Here is a 26,248-nt window from a genome sequence, read left to right as displayed (position 1 = left end):
CATTTTGCAATGTATAATTTTATATTCTTTGACGTATAATTTTAATGAATTAAAATTTATATAAAATGTCGCATAAATCGCAAATTTCTGTTGAAATATTCTCCAAAATTCTGTCCAGCAACTTGTAATCTTAATTTCAATATCGAATTTCTAATGAAAATGCTTTATCAAAATTCTAAGAAAATAATATCATTTATTGAAAAATCGTGACATTATGTGGATTTATGTAGGATATTTAATAAGTTCAATGAAAATATTTTTCTTCATAAAGGACCAAATAGACATTTTTATTAGTTACATATTCTTCGCGAAAAGAATAAGGCTGGATGTTAAAGTAATGCAACTCTATTTGGCTACGTATTGATACTTTTTATTTGATTATGTTTTAACCAGAGTTGGGAAGTAACGCGTTACTTGTAACGCCGTTACCGTTACAGTTACTTTTTTTCGGTAACTGTAACGGTAATGGCGTTACAAATTTTATTTGTAACGGAAAAAGTAAGTTCGTTACATTTTTCGGTAACGAGTAACGAATTTAACAGTTACTTTTATCGTTACTTTTTTCAAATTTTTTGATTTATTTAAGATATTATTCTTGCTATTGTGCGTGATAAAATTTTTATCTTAACCGTAAAGCCGTAAGCAAATCGACCAATTAGCATTCTTATTATGTTGTAAAAATGCTTGAATGTGATTGATCAACTTATGGCTCTTGCAGATCAGTGCGATGACGCGACGCGCGATATCCAATGAGAGTTTTATCTTTTCGGAAAAGCAGAGTTCTCATTTACTACCAGTTCTAAGTACCTTGCAACAAAAATTAGAAAATCTCAATAAATCTGACCTTATAGATTGCCATTCATTAGTTGAAGCTATTCAGCAAGGTTTAAATAAAAGGTAACTTATTAATTTGATTAATACATATGTTATTTAATTTTAAATAAGGATTTAATTGAAAAATATTACTTTATTTTAAACTATTGATTCAAAAGTATTAATTTCAATAAAACAAACAATGTCGCTTAATTTACTATATTTGATTTTAGATTTCTTACAATATTTGAAATAAAAGAATTAATAATAGCAGCATGTTTACATCCAAAATTTAAGTTAAACTGGTTAACCGGAGAAAAAAGAAAACGTGCTGAAAATTACTTGGAGGATTTATTGGGAATCCGATCAACTGAAAATTCTTCAAAAGTTGGAAAATCTGACGATCACGATGATTTTTTAATTTTTGAGCAAAAAACGGTGCAAAATGAATCTGAACAAGAAGAATTGCAACGGTTTTTAAAATCAAATAATTGTAATATAGAAATGTTAAACGACTATCCAAAACTTAAAAAACTTTTTATTAAATATAATACAGCTCTACCAAGCAGTGCATCTGTAGAAAGAATGTTTAGCATCGGTGGCTCTGTATTAACACCACAAAGAGGGCATTTAAATGATGATATTATGGAGCAACAAATTTTATTAAAAATTAATAAAGAATTTCGATAAAATTTAATCATTTATTTTGTAATAAACCTTGAATGAAATCTTGCTTACAATTTTTTAAAAGTTTTTCTTATGCAAAATAATTTATTAGTTTGTATTGTAAAAAAGTAACGGAAATTGTAACGACTCGTTACTTTTTAGTAACTGTAACGGTAACGAGTTACTTTTTAAAATTAGTAACGAGTAACGGTAACGAGTTACTTTTATAAAGTAACTTTCCCAACCCTGGTTTTAACACATCCATATTATTAAAGATTTCCTTACGAAATTTTATAGAAATATAAAGCAAGATATACAAATTATAATGTGAGAGAACGTTGGAAAAATATATGTATATCTATGATAAACAATAAGTACTAGCAAATATAGACACTTATTTATTTTGAACGAAAAGCCGAATGTATTCGAGTCGAAAATTTATTCTTATCGCTTTATGTTTATAGATTCTAGAGGATTATGATAAGTTTAATTCGTATAGGAACTGAGCTTCTACTTTATACCTTAAATAGGAGATAAATAATTTTTCACTTACGATTAAAGAAGGCAAAATTGTAGATTAAACAATTTTAAAAGAGGACGATTTGATTGCTTAAAGTATCAAAATTGATCTTAGACAGAAAATTGAAGGCAGATGAGAAAAAAGACATTTGACTCGGTGATTACAAATGTTTCATAGTACAATTTTCTTTTCTTAAATCAAAGTTATAGAGTGTATAGTTTTGACGAAATATTGTTCCTCGTTTGAATTCTTATTTTAATTATCGAATTATACTTAGAATTTTCGGATATATATTCGAAATGGATACTTTATCGTAGGCAATCTGCTGTAACACACAGCGAATTATCGCCGAAACAAGAAATAGCAGCTGCGTAGGATAAAATCACACCAATTCAAGGTAACGTGAGCAGTGGGTAAGGTGTAAGCTAAGAAGTTCCCGGCATAGAATAACGGGACGGCTGTCCGAGAGTCAGTGGTCGAGGCTCGACTCAGGCCAGGCAGACGTGAAGCCGGGGGTGCTAAGCCGTGAATCCTAAAAAGTGTCCGGAGCTTACTCGGCTAGTGTTACCCGCGCGACGTTTCTTCCTCACCTCGACGTTGCACCCTCTTCGTGCGGAGCATGCACGGCCCCGATACAAGGGCGTAAAGTTGGTTTCCTACTCCCATGTCTTCCACGATGCACATGTCACTCTCATTGCGTTTCGTTTATTCATCCGTTCGCAAAATTTTTTCCGCGAGAGCGGAATCTTCTGAACCTTCGAAAAGCCAAGTATTTAAATTTAAGAGGAATTATGACGAATTTGCGTCACATAGCAGAGGAAAGTTAGAGATTATCGCAAATTATATCTGGCTTATATTCTGCAGGAGATGAAGATTATGATACTTTAATTAGATTTAACCCATTAAGAATTTTATGATGGGTTAAATTAAATTAAATTAAATATCAATGTTTGAGGTGATTTTTGTAAATAATCCATTTTCTAATGATCTTTCAGAGAGAAATTTATTAAGAACGGATATTTAATTCTATTCTATTCAATTTTCGTTTTGTTTCATTTTATCGCAAAAAATGTTAATTACTCTTATCAACGTTTAGACCTAAAAATTATGCAGGACACTGTTTGCAGGGCACTGTTGCAGAACGGTCGAGTCCCTTGCTGTCCCTACCTTGCATCGATGTTCCTTGCGTATGTCTCTGGCTACGGTTCAATGTTTCCGTGCGGATTCACGAAAATTTTTATCCTCTATTAAGCACAGGGTTGGGAAGTAACGCGTTACTTGTAACGTCGTTACCGTTACAATTACTTTTTTTCGGTAACGATCGTTACTTTTTTCTGTTTGTAACGGTAACGAATTAGCCGTTATTTTTTGGTTTTTGTTATCTTATATCTATTCAATAGATGTATTTTTTGAAAAATATTTTGTAGCCATCATAGGCTGCATTCTGATAGTCACTGCCAATACTGAAAATCTATAGTAACGTAAATTATAGATTTTACAATATTGATAGCGAATATTGGGATACACTCTTAATAATATCAATATTTCTCTTATCAATATTTGAAAACAATGTTTGATAAAAATTTTTGACAAAATTGAAATTTGTAAATTACAATTTAAATTCCTATAAAGATAAGTGTATTAAAAGGTAAGGATATTAACATAAAAAATTAGAATCATTAAATAAGTTTAATATAAAAAACGCTTGCTATATAGAGACTAATTTAGAGTTTTTAATTGCAACACAGATTATTACATTTAATATTGATTATTAAATAATTCTATAATTTAATAGCTTATTTTAGCATTACATAAAACAGAAACATAACGGAAAAAGTAACGAATCGTTACTTTCCAAGTAACGGTAACGGTAACGCGTTACTTTTTAAAATCAGTAACGAGTAACGGTAACGAGTTACTTTTTACGAAAAATAACGGTAACGGTGACGCGTTACTTTTATAGAGTAATGTTCCCAATCCTGATTAAGCATCACCGATTTGCACTGACTATGAGGCTCTGCTATGCAATGCCTGGTCTAATACCCATATTCATAGTCCGTCCTTGAGGAATAAGGATTCCTTGTTCCTCGTTCCACGTTTCATAAACTTTCCTTGACCGAACAAGGAATCTTATTGGCTCCCTTATCTCAAGGAAGGTCACGAGCTTCCTTGAGGAGTGGATAGCAGACGATACGCAGAATATAACCAAATATAACCTCCAAAAGTTAGTTTCGTTACATTTTAATCTGTGGTTTTGTTGTTATTTGTTGTCGCGCCCTCAAACTGAAAGTGTATAAAGGAAAAAGGGATAATGGACAATGAATTTTTAAATGATTCTGACGATGGATTTGAAGATGAAAATCCAGAGAATCGGATTCTGTGGCGGATTCCGAAAAGATACATTCGCGATTGGGAAAATCCCGTGGAATTTTTTGAAGATACGAAAAAGTTTTCATATGTATTATATGAAATTAGTTGCAGGCAGCATAAAACGGTGCTGCCTCCAGTCGGTCACTAAAAATCCCTAAAATATTCCTTCCTTCTGAAAGAGAGACTCGAGGTCCATCTATGAAACAAGGTGGCCTTGCAGATTCAAGGAATCCTTCATGGAGGCTTCCTCCGTCCTTAAAATAAGGAAGGACTATGAATACGGGTATAAGAATACCATATAGTCTTAATTTTATTTTACCTTTAACTAGGAAAATTTCTTATAATCTTGTTCAATATTTATTTTATCTGATTTTATGTGTTTTTCTTATAATTATAATTATGTAATTATTATCTTATAATTATATAATTATATTATATAATATTGATTCTCATAGCAATCTGCATTTGAGTGTTCTATTTGAATCACTAATTTTTGATAAAGATGCGTGATCGATTTACATTTTCTCCGCAAAATGTCAGCAGAATTGCAATTGTAGCACAACTATATAGTATATGAATAATTTAAAACGCACGAATAATTATTTAAGAGCAAAAAAAAATCGTACATTATTTTACTCTATAAATGCGATGCTTTTAATATCTTAATATAGAATACCTTAATATAGAATGCATGTGTGAAATATGTAGAAACATTATATATATAGGAGATATATATGTATATGTATATATAGAAAATTTATTAAAATTAATGATGTATGAATTTTTATGGCGCATTAATGATTCAATAAAGTAACATTAAAAAAATAATGAATAACTTCTTACTCAATAATAATAATGAAATAATTATGTATCGTTTGCGTATGCACTATTTATAGAAAACGCATGTATTATAAATATACGTATACTAATTTTTAATTGTACTAGCATGAATAATGTGTAGGCACGCGGTGAAGCTTCACTCGACGAAAGTTGATTTGTGCCCAAAGGAACACCGCGCACAAAATCACTCACGTTATCGATGTTATCATCCACGACGAGGATATTGTCGCAACAATCGCGTTAAAAGATGCACGAATTAGGTCGACCCAATATTAGTCCCTTAATGCCGGATCCCACTATTTACCGAACGGAGTACTTACTTCACGTCGGTATGTATGTGGGGTACGTTTTAGGGATTCACCTCTTCACAATATCATTAAACACTACCACAACTAACCGGCACCACCAATCACCGACGAGTGGAAGAAACTGTAGCGGCCAGGTCAGAGCCTAATTCTTATAAAAGTCCGTAGAAGAGCTTTTTAAGCGCTTTATAAAAACACTGATGTTCTATCTGGATTCAGGACGTCTTCGCGGGAAAGGCTCTGCTCTGAAGACAAACTTGTTGGTGCTTCTCGAGCTATATAACGATCAAACATGTCTCTACTCATCGAATAGCAAACAAAGTATATTTCAAAAAGATAATACAAGAATTTGAATAAAAAGAAAATGAGAAATCGTGATTATACGTGCAAAAGAGTGGTAGTCGCGAAGATATCAGCGTTTCTCGTTGTCTCAACGCGACGATATATAGTCTCTGCACATTCGATGACAAGATGGAGACGGCGATTCTCACTTTAAATTCTTCACAAGCTGAAATGATAGACGCGACTTGTGAAGATTGAGGCTAGAGACGAGGATCTGACGTGCACGGACAGCACACGGGCTACCATTCGATCGGTCAACTTTAGTCATCGCAAATACGACTTCGCCCGTAATTCTTATGTCCTTATTTCCCAAGAAACACGTGTCTTGCAGCCTTAAAGCGGAACGTCTATTGGTGCCGCCTATCTAAAGCCACCCTATCATTGGTCGATGGATTAGATGACCACGTGGTGTCGTGCTATATAACCAAGGGTGAACTAGCAAGGTATCGGCAGTTGTGCTCGATCAGTGGCGGATGAAATGTGAACATTTTCCGATCGACGATTCGCGTGAATTTCGCATTCGTGGAATAGTATCATCATCAACCGCTATCCGAGGAAATTCTTTCGACAGTGCGATTCGCAAAGTTTCACGATTTCTAATCCTTTTGTCGATTCCGCGACTCGAAGAATATCTTGATAGAGTGTCTCGCCGTTGATGCAAGAGATTATTATTTTAAAAAATATCATTTTGACACCTTTCGGCAAGGACAATGTAACACGGAGTGGATAAAGCAATGATGAGTAGAGAACGTGTCATCAATTGGTGCCTATGAATCTATGTGATTCTACGAATCTGATCTTACCAATTCGAAATCTATTCTAAATCCTATATAAAGATTCGATTTTTTTTTATCTTCGATTGCAGCAATTGAAAGTATTGAAATATTTGATATTGCTTCAAAATTACTTTACCTAGAAACTCCGACGGTATGACTCTCGCAAGACACACGTCAGTAATCTTCACTATCGCATTATGCACATGTAATTTTCTAAATTCGCTTACGATTCACGCAATTCTCGGTTCTATAACGAGACCGATATTGGGTGGTATTAAATCAATGGGGAATGGTTTTTAACGTAACACACCGCAAACGGCAGTAGGTCTGTCGTAAGCGTGCACATCAGTTAGGAAGATCGAACTCGATGAATTTTGCATTTGAGTTGAACTGTCCTATCGGCCTATAGAATCGCCAGATGTCCAGTCCCCACAGCTTACTTTACTGCGGAAACGCGTTTTCCATTGGCATTCTCGTTTCTGTGTTACTTATTTTTAAATCTGGTCCAAAGTACTTTCCCTTAAAGTTATTTTCAAAATTCTAAAATTCAAAGAGGTTCAGTTAACCGGAAGATGAAATTGCATTTTGTAATATTTCATATGTAACGATTTCATATATTAATCTGACATTTCAAAGAATCGTAAGAAGAGAGAAGAATAATTAAAAAATAAGTTTAGAACACTATTTTTTTTAATTAATGAAATTGTGTCTGAGCGAATGCGGAGGAAAAAAAAACAAGTACAGAAAAAAGTAGTTGAACTTTTACATGTTTCATTTATTCATCCGTGACACTTATATATCCTTGAACGCTACTATTCAGTTTCTTTTTTTTTAACGATTACACACGACGACGGAAACGCGATGATAAGCTAGCATTAAATAAGGCCAAAAGGTCTTAAAGTTAATGTTAAACTTAATGTTAAATGCCAAATAGGTGATATCTAGTTGTGATGGTTCATAATATTAAAATAGATGAAGGCCAATAAATGATTGCTTAGATCTATATTTATGGAATTTTGTCAAAAAGAAGATATCTTTTCATACATATTTTACTTTCTCACACACACACACACACATGTATAAATACAGGGTGTAACAGATCGCTCGTATCAGCAGTTTTTTCAAGGAAATAACGCATTTTCTTGAAAAATGTTTCATGCAAAAGTTGTAGAGCTCTAAATGGCGCATTATATAATAATATTAGTATGACCTTGAATAGTATCGTCAAGGTCATATAAAAATCACTTTGAGTTTTTTAAATGGAACCCTCTATTTTTCATTACGTATTCTTATAGCTTACCTCGAGAGCTTTCCAAAACACTATAATAATATTTTTTCATTAACTACTTTCTGAATTATTTTATATTTTAATCTGACATATTTTGATATAAAAAATTAAATATCTCGTAAAATATTCAGTTTTCGAGAATCTTACCGTAATACTTTTATGTACAGAATAATAAGACAAATCAATTAGAACCAAAAAAAAAACGAATAATTGTTTAAAAAAATACATTATAAATAATTTTCTTAAAAACAATTATCTTTTTTATACTAATTGATTTGTCTCATTATCCTGTACATAAAAGTATTACGGTAAGATTATCGAAAACTAAATATTTTTCGAGATATTTAATTTTTTATATCAAAATATGTCAGATTAAAATAGAAAATAACTCAAAAAGTACTTAATGAAAAAATACTTTATTATAGTGTTTTGGAAAGCTCTCGAGGTAAGCTACAAGAATATGTAATGAAAAATAGGGAATTTTATTTAAAAAATTCAAAGTGATTTTTATATGACCTTGACAGTGCTATTCAAAGTCATACTAATATTATTATATAATGCGCCACTTAGAGCTCTACAACTTTTGCATGAAACATTTTTCACGAAAATGCGTTGTTTTCTCAAAAAAACTGCTGATACGGGCGTTCTGTTACACCCTGTACATAATATACATCAATTTTTTCTGTAACTTCTTATAATTAATCAGTAACATAAATTATTTGTACGTAGAAATAAAATATAGAAATCCAAATTAAATAAAAATTGCTTAAAAAATTTTGAGGTGTCTCAAAATCGTTTATTCCATAAAGGAAACATGAACATTTTACTATCTTATGGAAGCTGTAGAAAAAAGATATGTTCAAGTAAATAATTCAGCAAACTAAATTCTAAGTAAGAAAAAAATCAATATGTTTTCTAAATCTTGTCTATACTTTATCGTCTATTTAGTAAAAATGTAGACCATAGTTTTAATTAAAAAGCATAATTTTTTCTTAATCTTATCATCAATGGAATAATGTAACATTGATAACTGCCAGTTAAACTGATTCATGTTTTCGCATTCCTTTATAAGGAACGTCAAGAGTAAACAATCGCGAAACAATTGTATGAGTCTAGGCATGCGGATCGACCTCCAATTGAACGCGAGTGACTAGAATAATTGTAAGATGCAATGCGGGGTAACATTGGACCCCAGTGCAGCTGCTGGCCACTGCACAAGATTAGAGATAACACTCTTGTGCGTGTGACAGCGACTATTATGGGGCTTCCATGGCACATCACCCTTCGATGCTGGAAACCATCGCTGGAAGGAAACCCTGAAACGAAAGTGTTGTTCTTGCAACGAGTAAAAACGTTAAATAATCGCAATATTATAATTATTTGCGTTACCGTGGAAGATATATTATTTGCTTCTCTTCGGACTTGTTGAACAAGTGGTTATAATACATAAAAATGAAATATAGCGTATAAAAAGTATATTAAGTAAATAGTTGTACCATAAAAATAAGATGTTGTGTGCTACTGAATGCAATGTTTGTTACACACTAGTTTTTTCTATTAAAATTTTGTACTAATTATAAACAAAAGAAGACCCAAGAATATAATCTTTAGTTGACAAAAGATTCTTAAAAACATTAAATTTCTTATTTTTTTTAAACTGGAAAATAGGATTTTTGTTATTTTAATATAGTATATTTCTTTTCGTTAATTATTTATATTTGCGAATAAAATTTCTTGGTTTGCTTTGAAGCTTTGTATATGTTTATTTTTTTGATAATAATATTTGTAATATTAATAATATTTATTATCAATGTGATATGTTATATTATATAAAAAGTACGTGAAAAGAATTAATAATTAATTGAAATATATTATTTCGTCATTGATTATTTCTGTTACAGATCTATTCGATACGTTCATCACTTTTTCGCCGATAACTTATCTGTATAATTGTATTTATCAACGGCGATTTTGTATGCACCACCAACGAGATACTGTAAAAGATTTGCAACTGAACATATTTATTAAGAGAATTCTGTAGCCCGGGGAATAGGTTGAACTATTGATATAACCGATTGTTGGTGATTTTTAGATAATTGTAAGTAAGCTGTCTAAGCTCGCAAACAAATAATTATTCGCTATTATTCATCTCCTGCCTTTATATACTTGCGAAGTCAGGCAGTTCTGATATAAATCAACAGAAAAGAAATATGAAAATTATTGCGAAAATTTTTATTTTATTTAGACTTCTCACAAACATTGTAGTAATATATTAATCTCATTTCATAAACAAAAAGAAATTGTGCCAACTATAAGAATAAATACAACATTTATAAATAAATAATTAAATAATTAATATATCTATAAAATTTGCTCGTATTTTTCTATTTTCTATATCAAATTATATTAACACCAACGTTGTGAAGTTTAGTGATTCAAAGAGATCCATTGAAAATTTATATTATTCAACTGTAAATTTTTCTAATGATTTAACATATCTGTTAAAAACGTTATTGTATCTTTAGTTTTAAATTAGAAAGTTAAACATAATAGTTTATTAGTTACACATAATAGTCTATAATAATTGCATTTGTATTGTTTCCTATGTTCCATATTAACAATGTAAAAAGGCACTTTTGACGATTCGTCTAATTTCTTTGCATTAATATTTTTTTTCAGGAAACGATTTCACAAAATATTGCGCAGTATTTCGTCCATTGCGGATCTTTTGTCTTCAAATAACAAGAAGCATAATATCACTCGCAACCTCGTAATAGCTGGTTCGAAATTCGGATCGAGCTCAAGAGAGGACTTGTAAAAACTTGCAGCAGTCTCAAAATCACCCTGTAAGAATAAGTACATCAGTCGATTTTTTAGTTTATTGTATATAAAGATAATTTACATCTGGTGAAATATTTAATTTACCAAAGCAGCATAAAGATTAGCGAGAACATAATGATTTATTATAAAGTCCGGGCCGATTGAAAGTGCTATCTGAGTGACTTCGAGGGCCTCGTAAAAATAATTATGCGAATTGAGGAAAGAGGCCAGATTTACGAGAAGTATGTCTTGCATATCTTTCGGAGTATTTTCTAGGCTTTGCCATATACAATCCAGTGCTTTACGACTGTCACCTGCCGCGCGCCAATAAAATGATGCGGCTATCGCCAAAGTCCAAGAAGTACAATGCTAATTCGAGGAAATACACGACAATTATACGTGAATAAATAAGATTGATATATGATTATAATACCTGATTGATTACCTTCTGCAGTGCAAACGCAATTTTGGTTCCGAGTCCTTGCAAAGTGTCACTCTGCGTTCCAGTTATCATCATTAGCCACTCGGCCATATCGAGTTCAGTTTTGTCTTGTAGTGATTGTGAAAATTGAACCATTTCGGTTACATGATTCATTTCAGAATTACCTTTGTCACATGTCGGTTGTAAAGTCGGGATATCATCGTTCAATGATTTAATCTCATCTTCGACGCTGAAATCAAAATGTCACTTTTTAAAAATAATTTGTATGCGATACAGTAGGCTCCCGTATAATGCGAGGATAGATTCCGTGTTGTAAGATACTAATGGGTTATATAAATTTCGAACATACGTATATTTAAAATAAAAATAAATTTTTTCTTTGATTTATAACAATGAAATATTAATTTTATTTTAAAGAAGAACAGAAAAAGATTTAACAGAATTTCTTTATTATGTAATCCAAAGTATAACCGAAGTATTTTATTGAAGTAATAATTTAAAATAAAAATTTAGATATAGAAATTAAAAAATTGAAATTTATTTACCGCATTACATAAGGTACTATGCAATTTTTTTACCACGTTATATAAATCCGTGTTATAAAAGTACTATACAAGAGCTTACTTATATCTATGAATTTTTCTCGTAATTTTCTAATTATACGTACGTCATATTTCGTCGTATAAATTCATGAAATACAAATAGAGAAGCAGCCCAGTCCTCATACTTAAGCTCATCGCATTCATCTTTATTTGGATAATATGATTCTTTTTGATTGTCAGACATTTTACCAAATGTCCAATCGGTATATGAGTGTAGCCGCATGTTCTTTATAAAAATTAATATAAAAATATTAATTAATATAAAATTAATATAAAAATTATTTTATATAAACTATTTTAGATTGTTCGTATGGATTAGTTGGTAAATTCGCATAAAGAATTTGTAAATCAAATTCATAAAATAATATAGAACATTATTTTTATATATAATATATAATATTATCTGTTTTCGTTATTTCTCTACTGTTCGCCTCATTTGCTTACATCATCTGAAATTCGGCTCATATCTATATGTGGTTCATGTAGTTTAGTTGCGCTATTGGGAAGCAGTAATGAAGATATAAGACCTTGGCGCATATTTTCTTTCTTATTATAATATGACACATCTACTAATTCAATTTTGTGATTATTCCAGCAATACGTTCCTACAATAACATTTTTTTAGCTATTGATCAAAATGTAGTAAACAAAAAGAGATAATTTATATAGTATTTCTATTAAAGGAACAAAAAGTATTTATTTCATTAAGAAATTTGAATATTAAAACGAAATTTACAATATATTAAGTATAAATAAAATTTGAATCAAACATTACATGACATCTACAGCAGGTAAAATAATAAGGAAAGACATATATAAATAAGAATATAATTTTTATTACATACTATTATACAAGGAAAAATCAGCAAAAACAACAAGACAAGATTATGACAACATAAAGATGCGTACTGACTTGAGCATTTTTGCGGGCACGAACGATTTGCGCACGAATGCTCTAGTGAGGACATATTATTTTTGTTTCGCCGCACGCTCTGATTACGCGCGAACGCGATCCGTCGTTTGTCGCTCATCAAAGAATTTATGTGCGAAACGATGCTCAATTTGGACGTGTATGCGAAACTGAAACATTGTATGGGCAAAAAAAAGTTATGGAGTGGACAAATGAAATGACTCTCTAATTAATAGATAAGTACGAAAAGTTTCCCCTATCGTGGGATATTAAACACGAGTTTCATTTTTCAAGAAATAAGAAGGTTGATGCTTGAGAGATAATAGCAAATAATTTGAAAATGAACGCAATTATAGCAAAACAAAAAATGGCCAGTTTACTGGGATCCTTTCGTAGAGAAAAGGCAAAGGGTAAAAAAAAATATTGGAACAGAAAAAGGTATTCATTTTTTTTTTATTTACGAACGACTAGAATAGTTTTGTATAAACGAATAAAATTTTTTGATATCATAAAGTTTATCCGTACGAACATTCGTGCGGATAAATCATTCGTGCGCGTAAAAATGCTCAAGTCAGTACGCATTTTAAAAGTGCATAATTAAAAATCAAACTATTATATTTTATTTACTTCAAGCAAAAACAAACATGAATTTAAATTTGTGCAAAATAAAAAATACATAGTATAAAAACACAGCGTCTATTGTTAAGATATATGTGCGAAAATACGCACCTATTTCTTCAGTCTTTGTTGAAGCATATTTAATATGTTTACAGTTCTTGGCTTGTCGTTTGCGCAAAAGTGTATCACTTGCTTGCAGATTATACTTAGTAAGTAATACAGAAGGCAGGTTCATAGAATATTTGGGTGAACTAATTCCTTTCTCACAGCCTATGGTTATGATAATATTTGTCATTATTCATCACAATAACCTGTATTTTTAAAACACAGTACCATTGATAATGAACAAAATTAATCAATTGAAAAAATATATAATGCAAATATAAATATATATAATAATGATAAAAAGCAAAAGAAATTAAAGTTTTAATCGATAATTTTTTATAAAAAATATGATTAAGGAATTTGGCGCAAATAAACATATATTTTCTTATTGTCGTTCTAATATAATTTTTTGTTACCTTTAAATTTTAGTATTTGTATGCTTAATATGAGGAAAAGATGACTTATACATATATATATTTTTCTTAAATCTGTACTAGATAAGATAAGTCAAGATAACTCAACAGAAAGTCAATAAAATAATATGAAATGGAATGTGACATAGAAGATTATATCAAGTATTATAAAATATGTGTCAAATCTAATAATAGCACAATAATGATTTTTTTATAATAATAATGAAACAATTGTAATTATATACACTTAGACATACTTGCTTGATTACCCGTAACAACATTAAATTTTTCGCGACAGGTCAATGTCTTCAATAACATTAAGGCCCTACCATCATATAAGCTTGAATCCACTCTTAATGTTTGTTTCAAGTAATATGTAGCTCCTGTATAATTTCCTTTTATATTTAATAATATACCAAGTAAAAAATTAGTCATTGGCTGAAATATATATATCAATTATTATTGAATAATTTTTCTTTATTTGATCAATATATAAAAACAAGTCTGTTTTTTAATATCATGAAAATATTGTTTATACAATAAAAATACTCTTTTTATGATACAAAATTTAATAACATTCTTTATGCATACCTCTACAGTGTTAATTTCCAAAGCTTCATTTGTAATTCTTACAGCATCATCAATTAAGCCCACTTTGTGATATATCGAAGCTATACTAACAAAAGGTACATCCCTGAATTCTTTAGGAACATCATCCAATGCTAACTGAAGGCAATCCAAGGCTAAACGAGGTTTCCCAACTATTCTCCAATATAGAGATGCAAGTATTGACAATACCCATGAGGCTGCTACTTTCTGATTTGAGATTGATACACAGTTAAATTTTATAATTATAAAATAATATAATAAGAAGGCTTACGGAGCAAGTGTGGATATTCGTGCATATATTGAACAGTTTTTGAGATTCAAAGTTAAATAAATCAATTAAACGTTTCGGTCCACGGTTCTGGACTCTCTTCAGTAAAATACAAATGTATCATAATGGAACAAAAATACAAAGTATATAAGAATGGTCAATAATATATAAAAAAAAATTAAAGTTAATTGTAATTCGGTTCACAAACGCGTGCAAAAAGTAGAGGTCTCCAGCAATATTGAATAGATCATTCCAACCAACAGAGTTCTCTAAAGAACTTGCGGAGGAAAAATATTATATTCAGATGGTATCTGAAAAACGACGCGGTTGGGTGATGCAAAACAATGTCTCTTCCGCCGTGAAAAAGAAAAAAGCTTAACAAGGAGCATGTCGGACTCTGACATAGGATTTTCCCTTGTTCCATATGTTAAAAACACATCGGAGAAATTTAAACCGATTGTCTTCGTTTGTCATAAACTAGTTTTGATTATCTTAAAAAAATTATTAAAGTTCAAAAAGATCCACTCCCACCTCCGTTTCACAGCAGCGTAGTTTATAAAATCAATTGCAACGATTGTTGTGCATCATACGTGGGCCAAACGAAGAGATTGCTCAAGACCCGCATTTCGGAACATCGCAATCACATCAGAAGGTCAAGCAATCAGAGTTCTGTAATCACTGACCATAGGATTAACATGGGTCACGATTTCGACTGGGATAACATATAGATCCTAAATGAAGAAACAAGCTATGCAAGGAGATGCTTTTTATAAAAAGGCAAAATTCTAGTCTCAACCTGCAAGTCGATACAGAGTTATTGCATTCTTCGTATCTTCCAATTATTAAGAAGCTCCACAAAATTTAAATCGATCGTATTTGTCTCATATTAAAATATTGAATGTTTATATATAATGCGTCAGCCGCTATCGTAATGTTTTCGCATGGGTCTTTGACCCCAGTATAGTATCGACAGTTGAGACGTGCGACATACTGTATTTATATCCTTAATATTTGACATCTTTCGGCATGTACAGTGAGGTTTCCATATTGGTATGTTCATATATACTTTTATTCTTGTTTTGCATCACCCAACCGCGTCGTTTTTTAGATACCGTCTGAATAATATATTTTTCCTCCGCAAGTTCTTTGAAAAACTCTGTTGTGGTTGGGATGATCTATTTAATACTGCCAGAGACCTCCACTTTTTGCATACGTTTGTGAAACAAATTACAATTAATTTTAATTTTTTTTTTATATTATTGATCACTCCTATATACTTTGTATTTTTGTTCCATGACACATTTGTATTTTACTGAAGAGGGTCCAGACGTAGCCTGAAATGTTTAATTGATTTATTTAACTTTGAATCTTTCAAAAACTGTTAGTAAATATAATGTACGAACATCCTCACTTGCTCCGTAAGCCTTCTTATTTTATATCTTTGTGTGAATAATTCTTATTATTTTAATAATTATAATTTTATATTAAATTTTATGATATACAAAAATATAATAATTTTATGCTATGTATAAAAGTAAATTGTACCGCCTCAGTTGCTGTTAAAATTCTTTGACCAATTTCCGCAAAGTCTGCAGTTGGAACCAAATTATGTAAAAATGGTTTTAGAGAAGCATCCGATGAACGTTGCTGCACAGTCGCATCTAGCAGCGTACGTGTAATATATTTTTTATTAAATGATTTAGGCGCTTGACATATTGGTGGATGCCATGGTAACGGATGCTTCTTCCATGGTTCTATATCAATCAATTCGTTCACGAACAAATGTATTCTAATGATATACAAAAAAATATGTACTATTAATGCATTGCAATATGGCACAATATATATAAATACACTTTGAAGTACACTTACGCATAACCTTTGTTTTCAGGCGACAAATAAATAGGTAGGTATTGTTTTCCATCTCCAAACATTAGCATGGAACCATCGCAATCAGAAATCTTTGGCCAATAATCAGCTTCAAAATCCTCATTTCCTTTCTTGATTTCTATATTGTGATATTTTGGGTATTTTGTCGGTGATGCAAACATATGATCATATTCTACATTTATTTCTGTTGTCACGTCTGTAACAATATTAATTGGATTTTAACGTTAGCATGTAAAATATTCCTAGAATTTATATTTCTTCCAAAAATACCTTTCGTGATATGATTACTATGCTCTTGATTTTGCAACTTTTTAAACAAATGTAGGCTACCATGAACATTTTGTAGCATATTCTCAGCTAATTTTATCCTATCTCCCAAATCCATGTAAGACAGTACAATGTTATTATCAATATGATGAATTGACTTTTCGACTGGATTTATCGCGAGGACATGTAGATTCTGCTCTCGCGCTAAAGCGAGTTTAATTTCCCTTGTGGTGGATTTAATATTTTGTTCCCATAGCATATGCTCGTAAAGCTTAAACCATTCCTCCTTCCAATCATGATATGCGTGTATCTCTGACAGTACATTCCGTAAACGGCTGTAATAATTGTATAATAAATATCACACATACAGTATCCATTTATTTTGAATTAAAAACAACAATATTAACTTACTGATCGAATAATAATAAAGTCGTTTCCAACAAACGATGGCATAATATAACGTATTTCATCTGTTCGGCCTCTCTCGTTTCAGGCGCTAGTTTCAAACAATTATCGTAGCACGCTGCAGATCGTTCGAAATCACCGAGAGACGTATAAACATGGCCCAACGCTAGATGATGGTAGCTCTCTATCGGATTATGATCTATCGCCGCGTGTAAAATAATCGCGGCTTCGCCAGAATATTTCGCAGCGTGTAAAATGCCGGCAGTAGTCAGAAGAGGAATATCGCGATATTGCCTTAATCACGTACAATGCTTTCGTTACGAGATCAGTATGAAATAATATGGCGGTCTTCCGGTGACACTTTTCTCTAGTATCTCCTAAGAGCGAGTTTTTTATTATATTACCTTGAAGCGCAAACAATAGCTCTACGACTGCACTCTAAAGCATTGTAAGCGTTTCCTTTAATCCGCCAATAAATCGACGCTAGATTCAAATATACCCAGGAGGTCTTATTGCGAGATAAACTATAGGCGAGCTGATGACCAAATTCATTGAGATCAGAATTCGGCGGTAGATACTTCATTAAGTCGAGTTCTTCATATTGCGTAAGATTCTTTCGATTCTGCATCGCCTAATAAAAAAATTAAAAAATAACATATATTCTATAATGCAATCTTTGTGTAAAAAATTATGTGCCACATACTTTAAGATGTTCGAATGTATAGATACTAAAATCTAATGGAAATGTGTTTCGACAGTCTGGAATTGTTTGTTTATTGTTAGCCGCTACATTATATAACATATAATCATTTTGGCTGTAACAAAGGTTTCATTTCAACTTTTGGCATTGAATTGTCAATAATTCCTTAAATTTATTTTTAAAAAAATATAAATATATATATGCTAATATATATATATATATATATATATATATATACTAAATATATATTATATATATATGTGTGTATATGTATATATATATATATATATATACTAATGATCACTCACTCTATCCCATCTCTGAATCTGTAATCAATCATTATACTAGCATGTACATTGACATCAGCCAATGACTTATTCCATAAGAAACAATCCGAATTGGAATTTTCTGTATCAGCTATGCCTAAACTAGCAAACTGATTATCAATGGACACTTCCTTCCTTGAAATTTTCTTATATATAGCATTGGCTGTTTCCCTGCGTTTTTCCTGTTCCAAAAATGCCAGAAGATCATAGGGTCGACGCATATCAAAAACACTGTCATGCTGAAATATGTACGCTGAATCATTAAAAGATAATGCAATATATTTAGTTCCTTTAGAATTTAGAAAGATCGAAACGCATCTTATATCTACAAAATTGTACAGAAAAAAAAAAGAAATACCTGCGGCTGAATTTTTCCATTTTCGGTGACATACCAATGCCTGGTAGCCGAAATTTCGAATATCATTGCGAATATCATAATAATCTTGTAAGATACGCTGTTCCGCATCATTTTTTCCGACATAACCCCATACGATGAATCCTTTTCAAACTTCTCGATTTTGTGTTTCGTGATGCGTCGGGAAAACAAGTGTATTTTTGCATACGTGAGATTCCTAGTAAATATACCAAAGTTACGCTATATTACGTCATGTATTTGTCTTCGAAGAATGACTCGCGATATGAAATATAACGCGGCGTCAGTCAGCATTGATCAGCATCAGTGATTGTCAACAACAACGAGAGTGGTCAGCTGATCAGCTGACGCGCCAGCTGACTAATCGACAATCGACTATCGTTATCGTTGAGTTTGTGCGTATATACTTTTTAGGTAAATATCTTGTATTTTGTATACGAAATGTATGTAAACTACAGGGTTAGGAAGAGTAACGTGTTACTTATAACGTCGTTACATTTTTACAGTAACGGTAACGAATTAGCCGTTATATTTTGGTTTTTGTTATCTTATATCTATTCAATAGATGTATTTTTTGAAAAATATTTTGTAGCCTTCTATCATTGGCTGCATTCTGATAGTCACTGCCAATACTGAAAATCTATAGTAACGTAAATTATAGATTTTACAATACTGACAGTGAATATTGGGATACACTCTTAATAATATCAATATTTCTCTTATCAATATTTAAAAATAATGTTTAATAAAAATTTTCGACAAAATTGAAATTTGTAAATTACAATTTAAATTCCTATAAAGATAAGTGTATTAAAAAATAAAGATGTTAACATAAAAAATTACAATCATTAAATAAGTTTAATATAAGAAACGCTTGCTATATAGAGACTAATTTAGAGTTTTTAATTGTAACATAGATTATTACATTTAATATTGATTATTAAATAATTTTATAATCTAATAGCTTATTTTAGCATTAGAAAAAACAAAAACATAACGAAAAAGTAACGAGTCGTTACTTTGCAAGTAACGGTAACGGTAACGGTAACGCGGACATATTTATTTATACAATTTGTAGCATATCTTTCCCAGATAGCACACAATATTTATAAAATATGTATAAAATATTTATAATAATTATTTGAATATTTTATAAATATTTATCAAAAGATTTTATAAATATTTTAGTGATCTTAGATTTAACAGATCATAAAGATTTATCCTATAAATATCATAAAAATATGTATAAAAATATTGAGAAATATTTACAAAATATTATTATAAATATTTATTTTTTATTTATCATAAATATTATATAAAATATTTAGTCTATATTTTAATAATATATTGAATAAAGTTTTTATGATTAATGTATACAAAATACGTATAAATTTATATATTTAAAAAAATAAATAATAAAAAATATTTATGAATATTTATCAAAAATATTGTGTGCTGTCTGAGTTTAACGATGATCTTGAAAAGAGAGAGAAATGCCTCTTTACATTTTGCTTTGCTTGAAATGAAACAAATAAATTGAACAAGTTAGAGATTGGGACAAATGGAAAAGTAAGGAATAAATATATAAAGACAAAAAAGCTTGTTATAGTTAGATTTTTTTCGATTTTTAACATAAATTTAAAAGAAATGTAGTATAAATTCATTAATCAATTAACTAATAAAGACTCTTATGAATACCCATACAGCACAGAACATTGCAGCAACATTGCAGCAATATTGCAACATTATAGCAACATTGCGGCAATGTAGCAATGTTGCTGCAATGTTCTGTGTTGTATGGGTATATCATACGAAGAAAATAAAAAGCAATCAAGAGCCAGAGTACGTTAATTTGTGCGTATATGTTTTATTACAATCAAATTACATTGATATTTTGACCACGTGATAGACAAAATCACAAACAAGCGTATTACATTTCGGTATCGTGCGATATGAAAAGACTTGACATTCTGTCTCGAACATCCATGTGTAACATTTGCCTTCTGTATGTAGTATATATATTTTATCGGACAGACTCTTTCTGTCTCGAAATTACACATTACATAACATTTACCATCTGACAGACAATATATTAGATGACTCACTTGTTCCGTATATTGATTGCCTTTTATTTTCTTTGTATGAGAAATGTAGTATCATCAAATTTAGGATTCGTTAGAAAAATATCGATGAAACTTGTAGAGAAAAAAGCGTAATTCATGAAAAAGATTACGATATAATGTTTCTTCACGATGAACTTTCAGCGTTCCTTTTATTTATCATGACTATAAAATAAATATTATATACTATTCAAGTGACCGAGCCGAACTCTATTTTTGTCAAGTATATCGTTCAGAATTATAAATATTATATCACAATTCTTGTAAATAAGTCCTGTGATAAGTCCTCTTTGTAGTTCCCGTTATCACTTAAACATACGTATATCATCTGAAACATAATTTTCCTATGCACTATAACAGATGTTGTTGTCGTTTTATTGTCTAGTGTGCCGGTGCCCCTTTAGAATCGTCCATTTTTGCGCGAGTTCCAATTTACAATTAAACCAAGGCCAGAGAGAGAGAGAGAGAGAGAGAGAGAGAGAGAGAGAGAGAGAGAGAGAGAGAAGGATTTTCCTTGCCGATACACCACCGGGAAGTCGCGCTTGCGTGCAGTCTCGACTATTACGTCGTAGATTGCAGAATATTTTGAAAGCCTGTATAGCGACTCGCAGCACCGTGCTCAAGTAACGCGTCACCCCTCGTAACGTACAAACGATCGCTTATCGATTCGCGGTTTATTAACAGTCGCGAAAACGCAATTTTCTCACATCTAGTATCTAGTCAAACGCAAGCGATTAGGCCGCCTTATAGAATTGTAATTATGAGTTTGGTGCGGCAAAACTTCCACGAGGAATGCGAGGACGGGATAAACAAGCAAATCAACTTGGAGCTGTATGCCAGTTATGTCTATCTGTCAATGGTGAGTCGGTATATTGATGAGACTCGGATTTTAATCTTCGCCCTTGGCATCCTATGATCGAAGCACCCTGCGAAGCTTCTCCCTCGTTGGTTATGTTCGATATGCACTTCGATAGAGTCACGTATACACGTGTGTCTCTCGGCACTACCCCTTTTTAATCCTCCGTGCCATGCGATCTGTCGTAATAAAATTCCCATTGTCAAAATCGAATAAAAATGCATTTATGTGTAGAAATGTCGAGATTTAGAGAGATACAATACACTTGATGGATTGAAAAAAACCTAAGACATCATTTTACCCTCTTGTGCGAAGTCCTTCGCCTCTCGATACATCTTACATGTTACAGGCATACTACTTTGACAGAAGTGACGTTGCATTACGGGGTCTCTACAAATATTTCAAGAAAGCTTCAGACGAGGAACGTGAGCATGCTATGAAATTTCTGACTTATCAAAATAAACGAGGTGGCGATATTGTGCTGATGGACATTCAGGCGCCGACCAGGAGAAACTGGAACAGCGCGAAAGATGCTATGACAGAAGCACTACAGCTGGAGAAAAAAGTGAACCAGGTGTGTGCGCGACATTATTGCGCGTAATCAATACCGTCGAGGATAGCATTAAAAGAAAAGAAGCAATGTATAAAATTTTTCTTTATGTACTTAACAACGTTGAATTTCTATTTTAATTTTAATTTTATAAATTTCTGGTCAATATTTAATAAATAATTTTATAGAAGTAATTTTTGATAAATAATTTGATAAAATTTATGATAATTTTAATATTCATTGTAAGCATTATGCTCTAGAGAGAAAGAATAATGGTCTCATTGTTATAATTTATATTGCTAATTTAATATATATGTATATTCATGTTGTATATATTTTACTAAATATGATATTATTGTTAGAGAGTCACAGTAAGAGAATGATATATTATCATACTGATAAATATCTTAAATGTCGACAGCTAATAGGAAAGACCAAGTTTGTACGTCTTGCTAATCAATTTCCAGGATTTCTCGCGCCGTTTGTTAATTCAATTATCACAAATCGTTTGCTGGATACACTCATATCTATTGAAATACCATGATTTTAAGCTACATTGTAACAATCGGGGGTGTAACTCAGTGGTAGAGTGTCCGCTTCGCATGCGGAAAGTCCTGGGTTCAAATCCCAGCTCCTCCAACCAATTTTTTTTTTTCTTTTGTTTCAATATTATTTAAATACATATAATATTTTATAAATATATTGTTTTTACTTTTTTTATTTTCACGTAATATAATTGACAAAAACACAAGTTTATTCACGATTGACATTTTTTATTTTTATAGAAACTACTTGAATTACACGGAATTGCTTCGACGCACAACGACGCAAATTTCATGGATTTTCTGGAGACTGAATTCTTACAAGAGCAAGTGGACGCAATAAAAGAGATATCTGATCACGTAACGAATTTAGAGAGAGTCGGAGAAGGCCTCGGTATTTTTATTTTTGACAAGGAATTGACGGATCAAGATTAATCAAGTAATATCGTATCTAAAAAATCTGCCAAACTTAAAAGTAGGATTTTAGATAAATATTGCAAAATGCCGTATTAATCACCTTGTACCGTATGAAAAAAGTTACTGTAATGTGATAAGTATTAAATAAAAGCGGCAAAGCATATATGTCTATAATATATATGCTTTATACTGTTATCGATATTGTGATTTTGGAGGAACAACTATTGCGATTTTATCATAACTACTCAATTTATCGTGCAATTAATAATCTAGACATCTAGAGTAACTCTTTTTAAAATATATATTATATTGTATTTGTAGGTTCTCTCTATACAAATTATATTGTATTACTGCACTTCGCGTTTTAAATAGATAATAAGAATAATGGAAGATATCCCAGACAGCACAAGGATGTCCTTAGGATGTCCAAAGGGCATCCAGGACATACATGTAGGATATCCTCAGGATATCCCATTGTAATCCTCAGATCTCCTCTGGATGTCCTGAGGAAGAGTAAATGATAGCCATATATTAACCTCTGGAGAATCCAGGGAGATCCTGTGGAACATCCTAAGGTTTTTTATAGGATATGTTAGGGATATTTTTCGTATGTTTCAAGGAGCAAATTTAAAAATTTAAATATGAATTAAAATTATGTTTTGTTATTTACTGCCAATATTAAAAATCTAATATTAAAAATAGTTGACCGTTCTTTAATATTTGAGGCTTTCGTGCTGTACATGAATATTTTAGGTTTGGCTCCCAGGTTTGAGTTGTGTAATATTTTCTAAACAATCCAATATTTGAATTCTCTATGTTGGGATTGCATCAGAGATTGAACTAATAGAAAATAATTACATTTATAATTTCCTGTCAGTTGCTCTTTGCAAGCTTTATATAATTCTCATGACCAAATTTCAAATACGAGTTCGCGTGTCGCATAGCGGTAAACAAACGAACTAGCGGTTGAATACTATTGTTTGTAAAGTTTTTGGAATGTTGCGAACAGTAACATTTCTCATGAAATATTAAATAAATAATAATTTTGGATATATAAAAATGTGCGCATCAAATTCAATTATTAATATTAAACGAAATTAATGTTAACAATTAATTGCACATGTATATGTCCTCTGGAAATCCAAAAGACATCCAATATAATAGACAGGGCAGATATATCCTACAAACATCCAGGGGTTATCCAGTGGACATTTATAGGACATTAATACTTATTATAATACTTAAGATTTCTAAATTATATTAAATAGCCGACACAACTAAAAATAATTATGTATGCATATTAAATTTTTATAAATATATTTATAATAATATCTTAAAACATCCTACAAATGTCCTAAACCGTCCTGGACATATTCAGGATGATCCTGAGGATGTTTTGTGCTGTCTGGGATAGCTATTACAAATCAAATATATTATATATGTATATTTGTTCACTTTATCTTCAAAATAAAATGTTCGTTATACACTAATACATTTATACAAATCATTAAAAAAAAAAAACACTTTTGGGAAACCTGTTTAAACAGAAATATCTAATCTTACGTTTGAGAGAGAAGACTAGACTTCCCAAAGCTCTGTTTCTCTTTCTAATTTTGACGTCGCGTTTGATCGATCAGCACGTAGTCTTATATTTGTTATGTCTATGGCACAGACGTATTATATGTCTATGGTCTATGGTTAAAATGGAACGGAACAGCTGTTATAACCTTAACCAGCGCTGTAGATATCGTGTTTATGTACCTATGGCACATTTGACATGATAGTAAGAGCATATACCACGATCTTAGAAATTAGCATCGTACAATGAAATTACTGGCGCTTTGCCAATAACTTTATAATTATCCTCAATATATCTTTATCTATTACGATCTGTGCATCGTTGCAAAAATGTATTTATCCTACGTTATCGTCAGTATACTATTCTGCGTATCTTTCGTGGATCTCGTTCGTGGGGTTAGTATTTTGGTGTTTCTTCGAAATTTCGATGAGTGTATAAACGTTGATGAAAATTTCGAAATTTTAGAGCGAGCTCGACTACGACGGCTGGTTGCAATTGCGGTTGTGGCACGCGTTCAATGACGATCCGTTGCCCGTGTTCACGGAACGAGGAAATATCACCGTGTCCAGCGTGCGTACTGGCGCGTCTGTTATCGGACAGAACGGCCTGTTGACAGGTCAGATAAACGCGCTGAAGAACCTTGCCGAGCACGATGGCAAGTATAGACTGAAGGCACTGGCACGCACCTCATCTGGTAGCGAGATCACGTTCCTCACTTCAGTACCAGCGGTAATATTACTCGATAAACTTTTAAACATTGCTTATTATTGATATAGATCCATGGGTGGTTTTTACCTCATTTGGTAAAACATTATACTTTATTACATTTGAATACGCTGATCATATAATGAACATTGTTAATTTACAGTGCTATCTGCTTGGTTCCGATCTAGAAGACATCATAACAATATGGTTGGACAGTGCAGCAGAGCCGATAGCTGTGAGCATTTCATCCTTAGGTCCCTGTATATTAGACAATCCCTTCACAAATATGTGGACCACTAACGTCATGGTCAGATATCCAGATGGCGGTCCTATTCCAGATACTGCTATGTATATTCAAAAGCTCGAACGAGAGCGAGAAGCGAGAGAGAGAGGAGAAACCAAAGATAATCGTTCATTTCTTGCAAAATATGTAAGCATGTTTCTATTAAAAGAAATTTATATATTACAAATTTTGCACAATAATTCTCATTTATTTTTATTGCAGTGGATGTATATCGTCCCTGCGTTAATCTTTCTGTTGCTGTCATCTGCAACAAATCCAGAAGCTACTGCAGGAGGGAGTGCACAAAGGCAATGATCTAAGGAAAATAATTTGTACATGTGTGTGCGTTACATCCAAGAGGAAAGTCTTGAAATTTGTCCAAATTTATATAGTATATAATTTCATATAATGTAATAAAAATTGATACATTATTAATAATCCTCTAAGTATTACTCCATATGTATAATATAACATTTTTCTGCTAAAATAAATATAATTATTAGATTATGTGATTATATTGCTTATATC

At 31.5% G+C, this 26,248-nt stretch overlaps 3 protein-coding genes, 1 long non-coding RNA gene and 1 other non-coding gene across 7 annotated transcripts; 3 read left to right on the top strand and 2 right to left on the bottom strand.

Annotated features, from left to right (window-relative positions):
- Positions 1 to 10,166: 10,166 nt before the first annotated feature.
- LOC138939180 (tetratricopeptide repeat protein 17-like) lies at positions 10,167 to 19,010 on the bottom strand. Of its 3 annotated transcripts, none has more exons than XM_070306782.1 (16): positions 18,654 to 19,010; positions 18,278 to 18,534; positions 17,973 to 18,084; positions 17,674 to 17,900; positions 17,276 to 17,563; positions 16,868 to 17,199; positions 16,580 to 16,793; positions 16,253 to 16,496; positions 14,422 to 14,646; positions 14,100 to 14,268; positions 13,424 to 13,582; positions 12,229 to 12,389; positions 11,850 to 12,010; positions 11,186 to 11,411; positions 10,846 to 11,109; positions 10,167 to 10,764 (listed from the first exon to the last, which is right to left on the bottom strand). In XM_070306782.1, exons 1-16 carry the CDS (start codon positions 18,774 to 18,776, stop codon positions 10,609 to 10,611), a joined length of 3,318 nt encoding a protein of 1,105 aa, XP_070162883.1. In that variant the 5' UTR covers positions 18,777 to 19,010; the 3' UTR covers positions 10,167 to 10,608. The 3 variants fall into 3 exon arrangements, with proteins under 3 accessions (XP_070162883.1, XP_070162882.1, XP_070162884.1); XM_070306781.1 differs by having other exon boundaries at positions 10,168 to 10,764; positions 14,088 to 14,268; XM_070306783.1 differs by lacking the exons at positions 17,973 to 18,084; positions 18,654 to 19,010 and having other exon boundaries at positions 10,169 to 10,764; positions 14,088 to 14,268; positions 18,278 to 18,357.
- A 1,505-nt stretch (positions 19,011 to 20,515) lies between these two features.
- On the bottom strand, positions 20,516 to 22,275 carry LOC138939182 (uncharacterized). The gene is made up of 2 exons (XR_011447813.1): positions 21,908 to 22,275; positions 20,516 to 21,823 (listed from the first exon to the last, which is right to left on the bottom strand). It is a non-coding gene; the product is annotated as an uncharacterized lncRNA (long non-coding RNA).
- On the top strand, positions 21,298 to 23,899 carry LOC138939181 (soma ferritin-like). The gene is made up of 3 exons (XM_070306784.1): positions 21,298 to 21,647; positions 21,994 to 22,218; positions 22,980 to 23,899. Exons 1-3 carry the CDS (start codon positions 21,549 to 21,551, stop codon positions 23,169 to 23,171), a joined length of 516 nt encoding a protein of 171 aa, XP_070162885.1. The 5' UTR covers positions 21,298 to 21,548; the 3' UTR covers positions 23,172 to 23,899.
- On the top strand, positions 22,762 to 22,833 carry Trnaa-cgc (transfer RNA alanine (anticodon CGC)). Its single transcript has one exon. It is a non-coding gene; the product is annotated as a tRNA-Ala (tRNA).
- A 966-nt stretch (positions 23,900 to 24,865) lies between the features above and the next one.
- On the top strand, positions 24,866 to 26,225 carry Emc10 (ER membrane protein complex subunit 10). The gene is made up of 4 exons (XM_070307106.1): positions 24,866 to 25,127; positions 25,198 to 25,461; positions 25,601 to 25,867; positions 25,943 to 26,225. Exons 1-4 carry the CDS (start codon positions 25,062 to 25,064, stop codon positions 26,033 to 26,035), a joined length of 690 nt encoding a protein of 229 aa, XP_070163207.1. The 5' UTR covers positions 24,866 to 25,061; the 3' UTR covers positions 26,036 to 26,225.
- The last annotated feature ends 23 nt before the right edge of the window (positions 26,226 to 26,248 follow it).

The sequence above is a fragment of the Polyergus mexicanus genome, unplaced genomic scaffold, assembly GCF_030449975.1.
Source record: "Polyergus mexicanus isolate NDT 795.1 unplaced genomic scaffold, iyPolMexi1.0 SCAF_14, whole genome shotgun sequence".
NCBI lineage: Eukaryota > Metazoa > Arthropoda > Insecta > Hymenoptera > Formicidae > Polyergus > Polyergus mexicanus.
The sequence above is the reverse complement of the archived record's forward strand: the minus strand, read 5'-3'. Positions and strand labels throughout refer to the sequence as shown.